This window comes from Arachis ipaensis, chromosome B04 (genome assembly GCF_000816755.2).
Source record: "Arachis ipaensis cultivar K30076 chromosome B04, Araip1.1, whole genome shotgun sequence".
NCBI lineage: Eukaryota > Viridiplantae > Streptophyta > Magnoliopsida > Fabales > Fabaceae > Arachis > Arachis ipaensis.
The window spans coordinates 81,257,858-81,278,241 of record NC_029788.2 but is presented as its reverse complement, the minus strand read 5'-3'; the positions used below and the strand labels follow the sequence as shown (position 1 = coordinate 81,278,241).

General features: G+C 34.7%; 1 protein-coding gene across 8 annotated transcripts; it reads left to right on the top strand.

Annotated features, from left to right (window-relative positions):
• LOC107639452 lies at nucleotides 4,953–16,310 on the top strand. Of its 8 annotated transcripts, none has more exons than XM_016342950.2 (17): nucleotides 4,953–5,213; nucleotides 6,014–6,649; nucleotides 8,330–8,739; nucleotides 9,571–9,703; nucleotides 9,836–9,888; nucleotides 10,034–10,130; nucleotides 11,413–12,365; nucleotides 12,708–12,833; nucleotides 13,125–13,197; nucleotides 13,503–13,548; nucleotides 13,672–13,744; nucleotides 14,179–14,244; nucleotides 14,724–14,801; nucleotides 14,887–15,059; nucleotides 15,241–15,287; nucleotides 15,412–15,607; nucleotides 15,726–16,310. In XM_016342950.2, the coding sequence occupies exons 3-17, from the start codon at nucleotides 8,372–8,374 to the stop codon at nucleotides 16,082–16,084; spliced, it is 2,841 nt and encodes a 946-aa protein (XP_016198436.1). In that variant the 5' UTR covers nucleotides 4,953–5,213; nucleotides 6,014–6,649; nucleotides 8,330–8,371; the 3' UTR covers nucleotides 16,085–16,310. The 8 variants fall into 8 exon arrangements, with proteins under 8 accessions (XP_016198436.1, XP_020976923.1, XP_016198435.1 ...); XM_021121264.1 differs by having other exon boundaries at nucleotides 15,412–15,649; XM_016342949.2 differs by lacking the exon at nucleotides 6,014–6,649 and having other exon boundaries at nucleotides 15,412–15,649.

Genomic DNA, 20,384 nt, shown 5'->3' with positions numbered 1-20,384 from the left:
GGAGAAATTTTTGAAAGATTTTTGAAAACTTTTTTGAAAAGAAAACGAAAAGAAAGTTACCCAATCTGAGCAACAAGATGAACCGTCAGTTGTCCAAACTCGAACAATCCCTGGCAACGGCGCCAAAAACTTGGTGCGCAGAAATTGTGATTATGTAAAATTCATCGCTCTTTCTTTCCCTGGTAATGGCGCCAAAAACATGATGCCAATACCCTGGTTCACAACTTCGCACAACTAACCAGCAAGTGCACTGGGTCGTCCAAGTAATACCTCACGTGAGTAAGGGTCGAATCCAACGGAGATTGTTGGTATGAAGCAAGCTATGGTCACCTTGTAAATCTCAGTCAGGCGGATATAAAATAGTAATGGGGTTTTCGAAAATAGTTAATAAAATAGGGATAGAAATACTTATGTAAATCATTGGTGAGAATTTTAGATAAGCGAATAGAGATGCTTTCGTTCCTCTGAACCTCCGCTTTCCTGCTATCTTCATCCAATCAGTCTTACTCCTTTCCATGGCTGGCTTTATGTGATACATCACGATTGTCAATGGCTACTTTCGGTCTTCTCTCGAAAAAATGATCCAAATGCCCTGTCACGGCACGGCTAATCGTCTGGAGGCATCACCCTTGTCAATGGCTTCATCCTATCCTCTCAGTGAAAATGGTCAACGCACCCTGTCACGGCACGGCTATTCATCTGTCGGTTCTCGAATACAATGATAAAAAGTTCTATTTATAATAAACTAGTCACTAGGGTTTACAGGAGTAAGTAATTGATGCATAAATCCACTTCCGGGGCCCACTTGGTGTGTACTTGGGCTGAGCTTGAGTGTTGCACGTGTAGAGGTCCTTCTTGGAGTTGAACGCCAGTTTTTGTGCCAGTTTGGGCGTTCAACTCTGGTTTTGGATCCTTTTTTGGCGCTGGACGCCAGAATTGGGCAGAGAGCTGGCGTTGAACACCAGTTTTCGTCGTCTATTCTTAGCCAAAGTATGGACTATTATATATTGCTGGAAAGCCCTAGATGTCTACTTTCCAACGCAATTAGAAGCGCGCCATTTCGTGTTCTGTAGCTCCAGAAAATCTACTTTGAGTGCAGGGTGGTCAGAATCCAACAGCATCAGCAGTCCTTCTTCAACCTCTGAATCTGATTTTTGCTCAAGTCCCTCGATTTCAGTCAGAAAATACCTGAAATCACAGAAAAAGACACAAACTCATAGTAAAGTCCAGAAATGTGAATTTAACATAAAAACTAATGAAAACATCCCTAAAAGTAACTAGATCCTACTAAAAACATACTAAAAACAATGCCAAAAAGCGTATAAATTATCCGCTCATCACTTGGGCAGAAGGAATTGAGCCATACTCAGAAACTGGCACATCTGGAATAGGACTAGTCGGCAAAGGAAGAAGCTCGACGTTGACAACCTCAGGGAGAACCTTGGGATTCTGAGGTGTCTAATCGACCTCTGCACCTGAAGCCTTCAGGTCGGGCAAAGGAACCTCCTCATCATCCTCAGAAGTCACGACGATCTTCCTATCTACTACAATATTATCTTGGCTGTACAAGGAAAAATCCCCCTCGAGAGCAATAATTTGGATCTGGGCTTTCAGGTTCGTAAACATCTCATCCATTCCCTTAGCCACAGACTCATCAAGTGTTGCATATTTATCCCAAGACTAAGCCAGCTCCTCCTCAAGGTCAAGCCTCTCTCCAAAAATACGGGTATAGCTCTCCTCTGCCTTCTTCTTTAATCCCTCCGACATGGCCAAGGCCACCTCTGCCTTTTTTGCCTTGGCCCGAGCTTTATGTAAGTCGGACGTCAATCTATCTCTCTCCTCCTCAAGCTCCTTCTTTATCTCTTTCAACTTCTCCCTCTCAGCTTGAGCAGCCACCAAGGAGCCGTGGGTGGTGCTAAGGGGAGTTTTCTCTAATTCCTTGGCCAAGGCAGCGCATACACCTGTTGTCCAAATTTCACCTCGGGCTAGGAGTTGGAGATGGTTCTTGGGGGTCACATCATCCATACTAATATGGCTGTAGGGAAGAATGTGTTTTTCACTCCAAGCAAGCCCGTTGAAGCCCTTGTCATAAATACTTTCCCCCTCAGCAGTCTTTTGTCTTTTTGGAGGATGTTCGGATGAAGAAGGAGGAGGACGAACCACGGACTATCCGGAGGAGGGTCATAAGGAATTAGTCGAGATGCTGGGACGTGTATAATTTTTTTTGAAGCTGCGGCGCCCGAGTCTGACTTTGAAGCTGCGACGTTCTTTCTGGTGGCCTAGAGTATCTTCATGGTAGCCGACTTGAGAGCCATTCTTTTTGCAAGTAAAAGCACATTAGTCGCCAACATAAACTTACAACCAAAATTTATAAGCACAAAGTAAGAAAGCTACCTAGCTCGGACTGAAGTTGATTGGGATCCCCAAAAAATATTTTGCTGTCCAAATAAGGAGCCTGACCCAAGCACTCTTGAAGTAAGCCAACTAAACTCTTCTCAAGGCCATCTAAATCATCTACATTTAATTGGCTATCACGGGTTTCTCTTTCCAGTATAACAAGAACAGGGTTCATCATTCTCATCTAAGAAGAAAGGTCGGGCATCCTCAACAGCTCGGATTTTGTAGAAGTAAATTTTAAAATCATGAAAGTACTCTTCAAAGATAGAGAAAACCTTCCTACCCTGAATGGCATGAAAGAAAATCCAAGCTAGCTTTTTTGAACCAAATGGCTTCACTAGAACAAAGAGGTAAAAGAAAACTTTGAGGGAAGGTCGAACATCAAGCTTCCGACATAGAAGTTGGCATATTTTCAGAAAGGCCCAATAATTAGGGTGAAGTTGGGAAGGGGGAACGTTGCGAGTCGAGAGGACATTAATCTCAAAATCAGAAAATGGAAGCCTAACGTCTATCTTAGATGAAAAGCAATCATAAGAGTAAAAGAAGGGGATTTCCGACCTATCTAATAGGGGAAAGCATACCCTCTCTTCGGGATCAGCCAAGACTATCTCGTAGTTTCGTTCATCTTCCTGGTTCTCACACAACCTATGGTGCCTACGAAAAGTTTCGGCATACTCTCTATCAATCACAGGAACATGAGTTAGGACAGAAGTGTCTACCCAAGTTAAAAGAGAAGAAGAGACTTTTGTTGACATATCGTGAATAATAGATTGAGACATAAAGTTATACCTACAAATACATCAAACAAAGAAGCTGTCACGAAATGAACTCGAACACCAACTAAAGGAAGTCGGGTTTTTATAGAATAGCGATTTCAAAAAACTGTTTTCATAAACAAATTCAACAGTTAGAAAATGATGTCACTTTCGAACAAGCAAATACAACACCATTTGGGGACAACACAATCAAAGTCCATAGCAACAATCTCAAACAATAGACAAGTTAAAAAAATGTTTTCAAGAACAAACAAGTAGTGGCAGTTAAAGGGAAAAATAAAACTCCCATCATCAACAAATATTTCCAAACATCATTCAAAGTATCATTCAAAATAGATACAAGAACCCAGAACAGTTGAAAACAACAACCAAGATGGGTAAAAACACCAACCTTGGAAAAACACACGAATGGAAGGGCACGTCAAATAGAAAGAAAGCTTGAATGTTCCTTTTCGAAGCGCACAAAAATCTTCAAAAGATTCAAGATGGAGAAATCTTGAGCTAAGAACGTTGTTGTGAAGCAAGAACAGTGGAAGAATAACAAAGGATTTTGGATAAAGGAAATGAAGCAGAAAGAAGTGTTTTCAAAAATGGAAAAGAGGAAAAGAAAGGCGTGAAGCTTTTATAAGAAACAAGGGGCAAAAAAGACATTTTTCACCCCTCTTTAAAGCCACGTGCAAATTCCTATAAAACTATCGCGTAATGTTCGCCATATCATAAAAGTGGCAACGTTTCAAAATTTGAAACACGTTAAGTACTCGACCTCATAAAGGCGACGTACCCGAGATAGGAAACAGGAACTATACATGCTTGAACCCGACCTCATGAAAGCCCGGATTCAAGTAGGGGCACTGTTAATACCTTGGCCAAGAAATAATGACAGGCCTAATAAGGATAAAAGGCCCATCCAAAAAAGGATGGCTTCTCCAAACTTACCCGACCTTTTAAGAGGTCGGACACGACAAAAAGGTCCAGCTTTACTTATCCAAAATAAGTAACTGCCTTCCCAAATCTTTCCTACTATCTCTATCTCGACTTAAAGATATATCCCAACAAACTCCTAAGATAAACACTAACAAAGGTGGAACTACTCCAAAAAGGTGGTTACCGACTCTACTATAAATACACTGACACCCCTTAGGTATATTCACGTTCTAATGTACTAAAAACTTGCTTAAAACCCTTGCTAACTTAAGCATCAGAGTCTCTTACAGGTACCACCCTACACCTCCTCATGAGAAACTCAGATAGCGACACCTCGGCATAAGAACAAGTCGGATGCTACCTCAGAAAGAGACTGAACTTCTCGTTTAGGCCCAAACTACCGTTTCAGGTAACCCCTGGAACAAGAAGTAAAAATGATAAAGTGAGCGGAGAAAGCAAGTGAGTTTGGACTAAGGTGCATGGAAGGGAGTGCTATTGTACCGGTCAATTCCAATATAGAGGCACCTTCAGCTTTGGCATTTTTGTCCACATGCTAGTTCTCCGTTCGATGTTTCTTTGTAGAAAATGTGGATTGGCTAAGTGCTCTATCTTCATGCGTATGTTGATTCAACGTTTTCATGCTTTGAATGCAACTCAGTTCAGCGTATCCACGTCAACATTGCGGGAAAAAAAAAGATTGCCACTATAATAAAAAGGGTGACAATTAGATAATAATTTTTAAATTGTGGCATTTTGATAAATACTTTTTAAAATAGTAGGAGAACAATAAAAAAAACCTACATATATACCATAATTTTTTAGTGTTTACCTCTCGGATGAGATTGTCCTCCTCTCTTCCTCCCCTCATCACACCAACACTCTCTTCCTCCACCAACACTCTCTTCCTCGCAGTCCCTCTCAGTCTCGAAGACTCTCTTCCTCTGCTTCGTCTCGCCGGCTTCACATTGTGTCCGAGTACGTCGGGTTCGTGGCTCCGCGTCTCTCGTCATCGTCGTCGCGTCTCCTGCGTCGCTGCTGTGGTGGTACCTCTCCGCCGCGTCTCCTCAGTCGCTGCTGCGGTGTTGTCTCTCCGTCGCCAGAATCTGCCTCATCCAGGTTGGTCTCCAAACTGTGAAATATGTTCTCTGTTTTTTTTTAGTTATTTAGTTGGATTTTAATTTGATGAAGGGAGTGAATAACTGATAGGTTAATGGCAGATTGTTGATTATGTATATATTGTTGAGTTATACTTGTTATATTGTTGAACTAGTTAATGGTAGATTGTTAGATTTTTTTTTCTGATTCGTAGTGGGTATAGTTGTTTTTGTTGATGTAACATTGCTGTGCCAGAATCTGTCTCATCCAGATTGGTCTGCAAACTAGATTTTAATTTGTTGAAGGGAGTGAATAACCGATAGGTTAATGGCAGATTGTTAATTATGTATATATTGTTGAGTTATAACTTGTTATATTGTTGAACTAGTTAATGGCAGATTGTTGATTTTTTTGTTGATGGTGATTCCTTTAATAATAATGTTGCTGCATAGTGTTGGAAAATTTATTGTTAGTTTTGAAATTAGAAAAAAGAATCAATAGTATAATGTGATTTTGAAAGGCTTTTAAGACTTTAATTTGAATAATGTGACCATATATATGAACTAATAACTATATGACAAGGATATGATTATTATTATTATTATTATTATTACCTGCTATAAGTTGGATGAACATGCCATGATGGTGAATTCAGGAGTATTAGATTTGAGATTGAATATTGTCCGAGAACATTAATTCAATTGTAGTAGTACAACTAATTTTAAAGATTATTATTTTTATTGTGTCAAATTAAGATACTATTGAAGATATGTATTTTAAAATTTTCAAATTTTTGACTATTTTATATTTTTTTTATGTAGGACCGGTTTTACCGGTTCAACCAGTGATTTATTGGTTGAACCAGTAAACCAATAAACCAGTAGCTTGACCGATTTGATCACCGGTTCGGTTCTTACAACTATGATCCAAATTAGCTCAAAATTTTTTTAAATCCCTTAAAACGACGTCGTTTTAATTTTTCGTAAAAAAAAAAAAAATCCTGATCCAGCGAAGGATCCCCCTCCCAACCCACTCTCACTCTCTCACTTTGAAACGGCTGCTTCCCTCGCTCAACAGAAAGAAAAGAGGTGACAAACCCTAGCCTCCATTGCCGCCGCCGTCCCGCCGTTCTTCGCGGCACCAGCTTCTTTGCCTGGTCCCGCACGCTTTGTCGTCCGTCGCCAGGTCCAGTTCGTTGCGTGCCAGCCTCTTTGCCTGGTCCAGCCTCGTCGTCCGTCGCGTCGCCAGGTCCAGTTTCGTCGCCCCTCGCGTGCTCGTCGCCCCTCGCGTGCTCGTCGCCCCTCGCGTGCTCGTCGCTGGCAGTCTCCCCATCCCTCATATTCTGCTAGTTCTCCGCGTTGTAAACATAAGGAGAAGGACTGCTGCAGTGTCGCCAGCTTCTCCGTGTCACATTCTTGCTCTTCCTTCATACTCTGCTCGTTGGAAGACCACCGAAGGTTACTTGATATTTCTTGCTTAAATTTTTCGTTTTTAATCTGTTGTTCATAAAAAAATGTGATTTGGTTAATTTAGTTTTTAATGTGTTCAGAATGATTTAGTTAAAAACAATTAGTTAATTTTGTCAATGTGATAGTTTGATTAGATTTAGAGAATAGACTCTGTTCGATTTGATTGTTAATTGCTAATAGACTCTGTTAGAGTTGATTGTTAATTGCCTAATTGTTGATTGTTAATAGGCTCCGTTGCTGCAGGGTGATTTTTAATTGCCTAATTGGAATTGATAGCTAATTGCCTAAGTGGCATCGAGGAAGAAAATGAGTGAAAAATAATAGAAAAGGAAGAAAGAAAGGTTGAGATATAGATTATGAGATAAAGGGAATCCCAAAATAAATTGTCAGGGGCCGGGTTGGTTATTCACTCTATTGCTAAATGCTAAAAAGGGATATATAGTGATGATGGTGATGTCTAATTGAGAGCATTAGATACTCAATACAAGTCTAAGAAGCATGTCCCTTTTCAAAAAGTCCCTTACCTGTTAACGACTTAAAATCCAACAACAGGAAGCCAATAACAGATGCTTTCCCACTTATCAATTTGTTATTTCCAGTAAAATCAAATTCCCTAAATTCCCATCAACAACCATTCAACCTATAATCACAAACACCATGGAACCATCAAGTAAAAAGCTTTAATTTGTATGAATTCAAAGCTAATGAACTATAGAAGTAGAATTTAATGTCGAGTTGACTTGTGTTGCTCACGTTGCACTGTCATGGATTTTTTTCCCTCCAATCTCCATTTTCACTTAGCAGGCTAGTGAACTGCCTCCGGGAAAATAAAGGGTTCTGTGATGTAGTGATTCGTGAAGCACCAAAATATTACTCATTTTATAGTCAAATACAATTCACTTACCACTACATGTTTTTGGTTCAATGCATTAACTCTCAAAGGACTTGTACAATGCTTTAGGTAGAAATATTAAAGAAAAGTCTTCGTTTAAAGTTTAGTGGAATGAATAACAGCACGATCAGCACTTACTACTACTTTGAATTCAACCCAAAAAATGAACTAGAGTAATTATCGGCACATGAGAGCATGCATTAGGCACATCACAGGCCAATAGGTAGCATGAAAAGACAACACATGGATGAATGGAATTATTCATATAATGGAGGGAAAAATGGTGAAGGATTTTGACTCAAGAGATGACACAAGCTATCCACCTACTGCAATGTTTGGTCTATTAAGTAATAATGTAGATGTGCAGGTTCATTATTTCATTCAACCTTCATTCAAATTTGTTTTAGAGAAAAATCATTTTGCATAAGACACGTGCCACAGTGTGATGTGAACATTGAATTCAGTGACTTGTTGCATTTTGCGTACCTACGGGCTGCTGTTGTAACTACTGTTTATTTTGTTATCCTTCACATGGCGCTTGGCCTTAGCTAATTTTTCATTTTTTTGGTGTGCTATATATTACTTATTTTGCTACAGTATTCCCTCTGTTTTGGTGTTCCCGCCCTTCCCTGCTTGAGATGGCTCCTTGAACTCCTGTTCCCTACCTTATTACATACCTTTATATTTTAGTAGATGTTGGCCTTTGGTATTTTTATACTTTTGTATATTTATTTAATAATGACTGGGTTACCTAGTAACTATGTTAACAACAACAGGGGAACACGTTTAGAGTTCGAGTCTCTCTAAAACTTGAGGGAATGGAAGCAGACGAGCTTTGCATCGCTGAACTTTTTGGCCTCAAAGGAAAGAAGAACACTAAGAAGAACATGAAAACAAAACCAAAGAAGGATGGAAATGTTCCAGAAGATTCTGCACTGGCAAACAGTGGCGCTGATTCTGGTGCTACTGCTACAGCTGTAAGCATTGACAATGGTGGTGGTAACGATGTTGGCGCTAGTAACAATGCTACTAATAGTAGCGGGATTAGGGTTTCTTCATTTGACTATTCTGCTGAGAATTTCTTCAGATACATTGATGACATTGCGGCACTATGCGGGGAAGATCAGAATACTGATTTTGATCACAGTGACGTTCAGAGATTCTCTTCCTCCCTCACATTTTTAAGGTACTTAATTTCAATTCTTGAAAAATAAATAGAATTTGTTGTAATATGTTTAAACTTTATAATTATTATAATATTATTAGAGGTGTGTTTATTTTAATTGCATATGAATCAGTTAGAAACTGTTTTGAGTTGCTTCTAGATTGAAGTTATACCCATTGTTAATGTTAAGAGCGTCTTAGTGAATAGCTGAGTTCTCATTTGTAGCTGAGTGACCAATCTTAGTGCTTGTTAGAGTTAGTTGCTTGAGCCATTAGAGGTAGTTATTTGGTGATGTTTCAGCTACAACTCTAGCTATAAACATGTACAACATAATCTCAGTATTTATAATCATAATAGGGTACATTTTATAAGGAAACAATAATTTTTTATGTGCTTGTAGAATATTTAGGTGCACTTGTTTTAGCTTCTATATTTATTTTTTATTATTTAAATTTGTTTTGGACAAAGTGATTTTTAACTACTAAAGGAATCACTTTTCAGTTTAAGAGAAGTTAATTATTTCATCTTTCGCTTTAAAGAATATTTGGAAACTTTTAAATTTTTGAAATAGCAAGAGCTGAAGTTAAGTGGTTAAGATAAATATTTTCTAAAAAACTTTGATTTGTTTTGGTAAAAGTGATCACTATTTTCAGTCAGAAGAAATTGAAACAAATGGCAATACAAGATTCCTTTTGAAATGCATTGTTTTCAACTTACTTTAAGATTGAGATATCCCGAGAATAGAAAATAGTGATGTAGATGCTGAAAACAGCTTGATAGTCAGTTTGTTTGGATGTGTTAATTTGAATGAAAATAAGTAATTCCTAGCGTGTTTGTTTTTCAAATGTGTAGAGAATGGAGAGATTTTAGGTATCCACCAAAAAGCATTAGGTTTGGTTACATAACTGAGAGATGTCAGAGCTCTGAGGAAAAAGATGCTGGAGCCATAACTTTGCCTCAGTTCTCATCAGCCACTGTTCCCCAGGTATAAGCTGTTTGTATCCTTTTATTTGTTTCCTCTTCAGAGCTCATCTTATCAAAATTCCTCTTGATTAGTAACAATGTTACAGGTGTTGTGTTGCAAACAATTCATTATCTTTTTGTGTATCGTTCTTAGTGTGATGTGCAAAGCAAAGAGCATCCTGTGGATACCAAATTGCAGGAATCCAGGTATCACTAGTATGTTGCCTATCGGTGGTCTTTTGATCCATTGACATCAGTATGGGCATTACTGCCCACTTTGAAGTTCCTGACAAATTATTGTATTCCATCGCTGCTCATCATTTAACTTGGCCAAACACTTCAAATGCTGTAGATGCAGAGACTTTGTGATGTGTGTTGGAGGCCCTGTATGGGCGTTAGATTGGTGCCCTCAGATAGATGAAAGGCCTGATTGTTCAGCTAAATGTGAGGTACTTGGTTTCTCTCTCCCGCCTTTCAAGCCATCTTTTTAGCTACTTTTTATTGGCTTACTATTGTATGGGGAAGTTTTTGAAGTTTGAACATGAGCTAAATGGTGTACTCTGTCTATTTGTTGGTTTTGAGATCTAACATGTCAAGGTTCATTGTCTATTTGAAGACTCATGGGATGGGAGAGGTTTCCCATCCCAGACTATTAAATAGATATACATATCGTGTATCAAAACATCAATTTTCTGTATCGTATATCATATCATATTGTATTGTATTGTGTATCATAAGATATAAACAACAATAATAAATAAAATTAAACCTCTAAATAACCATATAATTCATGTCTCATAATAATATCCAGAAATAAAAATGACCAGAAAGTAATTAAACTATGGATAAGTTTTGCAATTCAATTTTCAAAATGATCAATACACAGCAAGCGAAGTACTAGGCATAAGGCAAAACAACATCAAACATAACATTGCCCTCCAACAATAAAATAATGACAAGAAACAATTCCACAAGTCATTAGATATTAAATAATATAAAGAAAAGAAGTCAAAGATTCAATAAAACAAATAAATAATAATGCATCTGAGGCCGAGTGAATGGTGCTTCACTTGCAGAAGAATGATGCCTGTCTGCTTGCAGTTGCAGAACGCCGCAAGGAAGAAAAGTATAGTTGTTTTTTCCCTCGATTATAAACACTTATATAAAATTGGAACTGAAGAGGAAAGGAGTCGGCTGCAATTGTGGCTTTGATTGAAAAAAAAAGGAGCGAAAGAAATAATTTTTTGCAAACTGGGACGCGTTTGATCTGATCTAAAACTCCCGGAACCCAGCCAGTTCCTGAATCTTCAGTTTGCAAATTGCAATATTAATTGCTATTCAAGTGATTCAGATGCAATTCAAGCGATTCAGGCATGATTTTGATAATCCCAGCGATTTGTATTGTATTTATCGCGATACTAACCATGTGTTCTCCATCAACTAGATTTATGAAAATAGATGGATGAAAGGAGTAACATGTCTTCCATCATAGCAGTGCAATTGACAGAGCTTTTTAATGCGTTGCACTATCATATGTTATATTGTTATATTTGATACAGATAAGTATTTGGAATTATTATGTTACTACTTTCTCGGATGTTAGTCTGCATTTGCATGAGCTTTGCCCTTCTAAGAAGTTATTAGGAATTTAGGATATAACTTTTGTCTTTTGTACATTTTTATAACCTTGGCATTTTGTATATTGGGTGACATTTTTTTATTCCGTATTAGTTTGTTGCTGTTGCTACTCATCCACCTGGTTCTTCTTACCACAAGATGGGTGCCCCACTGACTGGTAGAGGTGTTATACAAATATGGTGTCTTCTAAATATCCGCGAGCAGGATGAAGAAAAATGTTATTCAACAAATAAGGGGAAAAGAAGACCTAAAAAAGACAAGTCAACAAAGGTGACGAGGCCTAGAGGAAGACCTAGAAAGAATCCCAAAGGAAAAGTAATTGATAACACAAATAGTGAAACCCCGCAGTACGTACCAGCCCTAGATGTTCAGTTTCCAGAAAGTTCTTCTGAGCTTCCTGCTTCAGATGGGGTTTGTTGGAACAATGAAGAAATATTACCTATCATTGACATGAGTAGAAGAGGACATAAAATAATTGAGGCCTCAACTGAAAAATCAGCACAAATAAAGAGGCCTAGAGGAAGGCCTAAAAAGAGTTCAAAAGAAGCTACTGTATGTTCTTCAAATTCTGAGAATCAAGCTGTGCAAGCTCATGCAGTTCAGGTTCCAGAAGATTCAGCAGAAATAAATTTTTCAGATGCAGCTGATGGAAATCGCAATGAATCAGCCTTGCAACAGTGTTCAGTTGCAAAGCAGAAACAAACCAAGAAAGCTGCTTCTGCATGCAGTACTGTCTTAGAAACTCATGTTAAAAGTAGTAGGTTGAAAGCTAACCATAGGGATGTGGGATGCAACGAAGATGTGGCACTATTGACGCAGGTTGAGAATGACTCAAGTCAACCTCATGGCAGCTCTGCAATGGGTAATGTAGTCGCCCCTAATTCTATTTCAGGGAATGTGACTATGCCAAAACTTGTGTCTTGCCTAGCTCATAATGGAAAGGTGGCATGGGATGTGAAATGGCAACCGCCCAACATGTATGACCCAGTAAGCAAACACCGAATGGGCTATCTTGCTGTCTTGTTGGGCAACGGATCTCTAGAAGTGTAAGATATCTGATGCCTCATCTCCTATTGATATTATTGTTCTTGTTTAAAAAATTTACAGGTAGTTGAAATTTTTTTGATATTTTTCATAATTCAGATGCAATTTGTAGAATAGCACAGCACCCTATCCTGAAATTTAGTTTAGATCAGAATATCAAAATAGGGGTGTAATTTATGTTTGGAGTTGTTCAACTCTATTCTATATGGTTATTCTTCTCTTCTCATATGTTATGCTATTTGCTTTTGACATTAAATCTCTTTGTATCAGATATTTTCACAACTCTTTTATGGGATGCTCCTTGTTATTGTTGCCTTATCAACATGTCTAAGTTTCAATTGCAGGTGGGAGGTTCCTCTTCCTCGTGTGTTGAGGGAGATTTATAAGCATAGGGACGGCACTGATCCTCGTTTTATAAAATTGGCACCTGTATTTAAATGCTCAATGTTGAAGCGTGGTGGAAAACAAAGGCATGCTTCCTTCTTCTTTCTCTTTTTATGGTGTTACTTAACTTGTTCCTTCTAGGGGAAAAATTGTACGAATTCAATCACTGAGGGGAAAAATAAATTAACATATTTAATTTTAACTTGGCTGATTATTGGATAAGTATATTGGAAGTGAGCACATTTTAAAAAAGTGCTTCAATTTAAAACGTTCATGCTGCGCTGCCTATGGTAGTTGAACTTGCTTGATGCCGGTAATTATAAGTTTCCTTTTAGCCTAGTCACTGGTTTAATTTCATCCATTGTTTGATATCACAGCATTCCGTTGACAGTGGAGTGGTCGGTCATGCCCCCTCATGACTATTTACTTGTGGGCTGCCATGATGGAATGGTATAATTTTTGTTAACTATTCTTCTATTTTCCGTTCTACGCTTCATTATTTTATTTTATTTTGTTTTACTTTTTCATAGTAGGTTAGTAAGACTAAGAAATAAATTCATTCATGATGTTTTATTGGGAGGGATAAAGAGAAGTCATTTTGATAATATTACCCTTATTTATTTTATATTTTTGTAATTCTGCATTTATTGTTAAATTTGTTTCTCACCATCATTGTTCAGTTCAAACATAAGTATCTTGTCATCTCAATACTCTTTATAAAGTATATCTGCTAATGTATTTTGCTTTATATTTAGGTTGCTTTGTGGAAATTCTCTATAAAGACTTCATCTAAATGTGATGGTAATGTTTTTGTTGCCATACTCATGTTTACATATTTGTTCTTAGGGAAGGTAGCTGTGTTGAAAAACAAAGTCATCAGATTCACTAGACAATAATTCTACTGACCCAATTTTTTATATGCAGATACAAAGCCTGTGCTTTGTTTCAGGGGAGATGCAGCTCCTATTAGAGCCGTTGCCTGGGCACCATTTGAAGGGTTAGTAATGATTGAAACCAATTCAATACAGACATGTTATTTAATTGCATCAAACATTTTTCTGTTGCTATTTGTCTTTATAGGATTTGGAAGAATTAAAAGACTATAATGGAATATTATTTTCACCTCTCTATTTTCCCATTTTGTTAAACTGAAAAGATTCTAATTGATTTCCAGCTTCAACCTAATATGATCTAGTTATTTACATAGTTTATGAAACTTATTGTGTTCGTGGGCTTTTGAAATTGTTGTGGAATTTTCCTTTTTCATTTAGTGTGCACACAACTGATTTCATTCATGTAACTGTCCCCTTTTCTTCTTGATGAAAGTCTAAAAACATGGTTTGTAAGTCTGCCTTATTCATTGTTTACCTGTGTAATGTTGATCAGGATAAGCGATTTTATTGTATCTTGTTTTTTGTTGTTTTATTTTAGTGATCCTGAGAGTTTCAATATAATAGTTACTGCTGGACATGAAGGCCTTAAGTTTTGGGACCTGCGGTTAGTGCTTTTTCTTTTCCTTTTTGTTTTTTTGTCTACTTTGTAACTTTTGATGCTGCACTAGAAGCACAATACCTTTTCTCAATGAAAATTTTCCTTTCTCGATTCCTTGACCAGATTTTATTTAATTTTAGGTTTATTCTAAATTTCTGTCTTCCAATCGTTTATAATCACCTTCATCTTAGAATATAATTTTCTGTATAGAGGACATTGTTTCCAAATAATGTGGCAATTATATTATATGTTGTAAAACTTATCTAAGATTGGCAAACTGGTGAACACTCTTCAAATGGCACGTTAATTGCGATTTTTTTTGTATCTGCGTGTGCATGAGTAATTAGTTCTCCCCTTGGGTAGAAAGGATGAATATTGACATCTCATTATGTCAAGGCGCATATCTCCCTACAAACGGTTTTTAGCTAGATTTGCGTAAAAACCTAGTTCAGTGTTCTGATTTATTGATAAAAATGTGTGTGTAGTAATCCATTTCGTCCTTTGAGGAGTATGCAACCTGTGCCAAGAAACATATATAGTCTGGATTGGTTGCCAAAGCCAAGGTAATGCATAATTTCAACAGGACAGAATTGCTGTATGACCTCATCATGATGATTAACCTAGAGTTGTTTTGTTTATGTTTTATAGTTGCATCATTATGTCCTTTGAAGATGGGACAATGAAAACCATTAGCTTGGTGAAGGTTGCAAATGAATTCCCTGTAAATGGAAAAACATACAATGGGAAAAGACAACCGTGGTTGCACACTTATTCAGTCTCATCATCTGCCATATGGAATGTTCAAGTGTCACGTAACACAGGTACCTTTTTAATGGTTATATTCTTTGCAAACATGCTATCAGTTAATGGTAATTTGTGACTCTCTAAGGTTTCTAAATATCATGATGAACTACTTAAATAATGTGTTGTCTCTAATTATTATCATCATCATCATCATCATCTAAATCATCTAAAAGATGAGTTTTATTTTTGTTGTGCCAGGCATGGTTGCATACTGTGGTGCAGATGGTACTGTCTTCCGTTTTCAGGTGAGTTTAAAACATTTTGTTGGATATTCCTCAAATTTGTAGCAGTTCTTGACTAATGCTTTATAAAAATTGATTTTCTCTGCCCTTCTGCCCATTTCTTACCTATGTTTTTTAATGTACTCAGCTTACGACTAAAGCAGTAGAAATAGGTGATTCACACCATACTGTTCCATTCTTCCTCTGTGGGTCAGTAACTGAGGAGGACTCAACTCTTGTGGTCAATAGTTCAGTTTCAACTGGTCCCTTTCCATTAAAGAGGTCCATCGAAAGGGTTCGGCATGCTCAATCTTTTCGAGACTTGCTGAGAAAAAGTGCAACCGGTGAGATGGCGAAGGCTTCGAATCCTGATTCTCATACTTCAGGTTTGCCTTTGTAAATTTGATGATATCTGCAATAATTTCTCAAGAATATTACCAATTCTTCAATTTGTTGTGGTAGCGCTCTGTGGTGATGACGATTTGGGTATGGCATCAGAATGTGAGGAAGCATTGTCTTCCGTGAAGGAGCCCAAAAGACGAAAACTGACTGGTAGCGACAAGAAAAAACCAGCAGAAAGTAATTCTCTTGTTTACAAAGATGATGCGCCGACAAGTAATCTCGGGGATGATACTGAGAAGGCAGATTTTGGTCATATACCAGAAGTCTTTCCTTCCAAAATGGTAGCTTTGCATAGAGTGAGATGGAACATGAACAAGGGTAGTGAGAGATGGTTGTGCTTTGGTGGAGCCGGTGGAATTGTACGTTGTCAGGAGTTTGTTTACACTGATATTGATCGGAGATGGGCCTTGAAGAGGTGACAGCATGTTTCACTTAAAATTTGATTATTTAAATGTGAATAGTAGTTGTAAATTTAGAATACATTAACAGGAGAAAATTAGGGAATAATATATAGTAGGGTAGCCATGCGGGATAAAGAATTTGCCCTGCTTAGTTAATTATGATTTATGACCAGATTGAACGAAGTATATACTTTTGTTGTATCCTTTTCCACCTGCATATTGAATTATTTCATTTGCATACTTCTAGTTTCTATTTTCTCCATCTTTACTGATATATTTTAGAAAATTAGAAATATTATTTCTTGTAAAGTAGAAAATGTTTGTCCTAATCACACTTTCGGGTAGATATTGGTTCACGAGTAAATACTTTGGATGGTAATGAGTTTTTTAAGTTTCAATTATGATTTGTCTTTTACTTCTTTTGTTTGTGTGGATCATCATGAGAGTTTAATTCTATTTGGATATGCTCTAATGAAAAATGAAAATACCAAGTCATTTATATGGTTGTTTGAATATTGACTTCATTGTATGGGATGAAAGCCTCAAGGAATTTTAACCGATCAATATCCATCTATTCTAATTGCATTAAAGTTTGTATGGTATCAATAAGACTATGATACCAAAACCGACTATAAAAAAGATTATTACGCTCTAATCATAAAAAAAATTAAAACTAATTTGTGATTATATGTTTAGGGCATAAACCAATGTTTCCCCACATACATTTAACATGGTCATCACCTAAGTTAATGCGCTGAATTCTACCATTCAGACAGTACTTATCGAACATGCTTTGATTTGCTTACCTTTCCGCTCGTGGAAACAAAGACAAAGAGATTCTCTTCCAAATCCCTATTTTTTTGACTCCATTAGAGATAGGATCGAAGAGAATGGGATCGCGAATAACTAAGCTAAGTACAGAGAATAGGATTTTAGCTTTAATCGTTCTCAAAGGACCCTAAGGCAAGGAAAGAACCCGCCCTGATAAGCTGCAATTCGCACTCTCGGAAGACTTAGTGTGTTTTACTGCCTATTCTATTATATAAAAATTGGGTTTCTGCACTTAATGATAGAACAGTATTTTTCGATTTATTTGTTTTAACTCATTAAATACAAATTATTACGATAAACTAATTATATCAAGTAATTAATTTAATTAGATATTTAAATATCACACAATTTATTATAATTTATATTAATTTGGTTTGATAGTATTTTTTAATTTATTTTTTAATGTTCTGTTAGTATTTTCAATTTATTTTTTAAATTTATTAAATCAAATTTATTGTGTGTACTAATTATTTAATTAGTCATTAAATAATAAATTTTTGAATAAAATAGGTAACTGAGATAATTTTAACTAATAATTAAATCAAATAAAATCAAATCATATATATTGAGCCAAACTCAAATAATGTGAATTAAGGACTAAATTAAAATAAGATAATTTCTTACCTATTCAAATCAAATGCAATAAATTACAAATTAATTTTGTTAGATAATCATAGTCGTCTGGTCTACTATATATAGATGGCCACACAAAATTATAAGAATCATGATTTTTATTGCAAATGCTATTTGGACTCTTCTTTTCTTCTTCTTTTTTTTTCCTTTATGTATATTTTTTTTTTATGTATAAATGTACCCAAAATGAGAAAGTACGGATGATGTTTTATTGATTGTTTGTTTGATGAATATATCTCAATTTCAGCATTCTACAACTGTAGATGGAAGTTGACCCGTAATTCAAAGTGATCAGTATATTTTTTTATAGTATTAGATAAAAGAATATTTGTTAAAATGAATATATTCATTGTAATGAATTTTTTTCTCAATTATTAGATTTTTATGTTAAATTCTTTGAAGGTATAAGATAATAAAATAAGTTGACTTTAATATTATTAGAAGCTAAATTTAATGGTTCAAGTAAGCACCACTAATTATGTTAATAAAGTAATTTTGTAATACTAATGTGATTTACATATTAATTTTTTCGAGTAAACTCATTTCAAAATGTAAAAATTAGACTCAATTACTCTAAAATTTTAAAGGTAATATAGAATTTTGCAACAAAATAAATTAACATTCCTTAAAGAAATAAATTTATATAGGGCTCTTTCCTAATTATAAATAATAACAAGACTTATGAAAAATATTAATGTCAACGTTCTTATTAACTAAATCATAATATTAGGTAGTTGATAGTTTTATAGGCAGAATTTATTAAGTAATTACGTTAAAACTAGCAATGAACAAGCAATAAAGATTCATAAAAAAAATCTATTACATATTACCAATTTTATAATTAAAATATGTCACATATCATATTCTCATCTCTTCTATTTATTGTCTATTCTATTATATAAAAATAAGGTTTTTGCACTTAACGATGGAATTGACGTGACATACTTTTAAGAGTTTTTAGCGATTTATTTTTTTAACTTATTAAATACAATTTATTGCGATAAATTAACTATATCAACTAATTAATTTTATTAGATATTTAACTATTCACTAATAATTAAATCAAATCAAATCATACATATTGAACTAAATTTAAATCATGTAAATTAAGGATTAAACTAAAATAAGATGATTTTTTACCTATTTAAATTGAATGCAATAAATACAAATTAATTTTGTTAGATAATCATGGTCTTCTGATCTTCTATACATAGATAGCCACACAAAATTATAAGAACCATCATTTTTATTGTTTTTGCGATTTCAACTCTTCTTTTTTTTTTATGTATAAATGTACTTAATTAAAATGAGAAGGTATGGATGAGTGTTTCATTAATTGTTTGTTTGACAAATATTATAGTTAAAAAATGTCTCAATTTAAGCATTTTACCGCTGTCGATGAAAGTTGAACCTGTAATAATTCAGGGTGACCATGATATTTTTTATAGTATTACGTAGAAAAATATTTCTTACAATGAATATATCCATTGTAATTAATTTTCTTTGTCAATCTGTTATCTTTTATCTAACAAACAATATCTATGTTGAATATATTATTTTCATCAGAAGTCATATATAATTGATTGATAATTCTATATATAAAAATACTCATGTGGTAACTAAATACCATATTGTTATCTCGCTAAAGTTAATTCTCCTATGATTATGCCAATCTATAGTACTATTAGATGAAAATTGATTAAATTACATTTATTTCTGACGAGGTGGGTAATCTTTTAGGCCTAATCACGGTCAGAATTGAGAAAGGTTTGAAAAGTGTTAACAATAAAAATATTTTTTATTTTTAATACCAATAATAAATATATAAATTAAAACTAATATTGTTTTGTACAAAATCATAAAATGTATATTATACTTAAAATATATATTCCGTATTAACTGTCATTGTTTATCAATTACGTTATAACAAATCTTGTTATTAAAAAAGATTAAAATTAACTTAAATATATGCAATATTATATTATTCCATGCTTTTTAATTTTATTTTATCATCATAAAAAATTATACATATTATAATAGAATATCATCTTTTTACCAACGATTCTTCTATTCAATAGTTTCTATAAAGAACAGATGGATGATTTTGTTATTTTCAGTTCTTTGATAAATATGGACGACGCATAATAATATTGTGTTTGGCAAGAATATATGAGATTTAAAAAGGTTGAAGCATAAGTTTTGTCCTTAATATATTCGTAGAAAAAGTGTAGAGTAGATAAAAAGATAGCTAATAAAAGAATAAATTGTTAAAACTTCTTCAATGTTAACAGTCGTAGTGTATGATAGGTGTTCTATAACTTTTTTGGATTTGATTGTTTCTTTATTATTATATGTTGTTCTGTTTAATTTATGCTAAAAAGACTTATGATAATCATCTTATCGTGATAATGTAAAAGTTGTAGGTGTTATATTTATTTTGTATGCTCTTAAATCTCATATCTTTGATGAATATTTGTGACTGAGTAATTATAAAAATAAATTAGTTTAATATCTATTATATATTTTATTTAAATTATAATAGTGATTAATTTTTTTTTCAAAGTAAATAATGCGATTTTTTCATAAAAAAAAGGTTTGAATAATTGTGAAATTAGATTATACCATAAATAATGATAAATATCTTAGCATTAGATCTGCTACAAAACAAACTTCTAGGAATATTATGTTGTATTATATAATTTAGTTATATTTTTTTTATCAATCTATATTATTTGGATTGACATATTTTTAAAAAGGGTTATTCAAATATTTTTAAATTATTAAATCAAATTCATTATAACTAATTAATTAGGCTGATTAAATATATATATATAATTTAATATAATTTAATTTA

Excerpts from the sequence above, each read along its gene's own strand:
- LOC107639452 (XM_016342949.2), top strand. The coding sequence starts at position 8,372 with ATGGAAGCAGACGAGCTTTGCATCGCTGAACTTTTTGGCCTCAAAGGA. Across the intron at positions 14,802-14,886 it reads GATTGGTTGCCAAAGCCAAG|TTGCATCATTATGTCCTTTG; the intron begins GTAATGCATAAT and ends TATGTTTTATAG. Across the intron at positions 15,650-15,725 it reads TCCTGATTCTCATACTTCAG|CGCTCTGTGGTGATGACGAT; the intron begins GTTTGCCTTTGT and ends TTGTTGTGGTAG.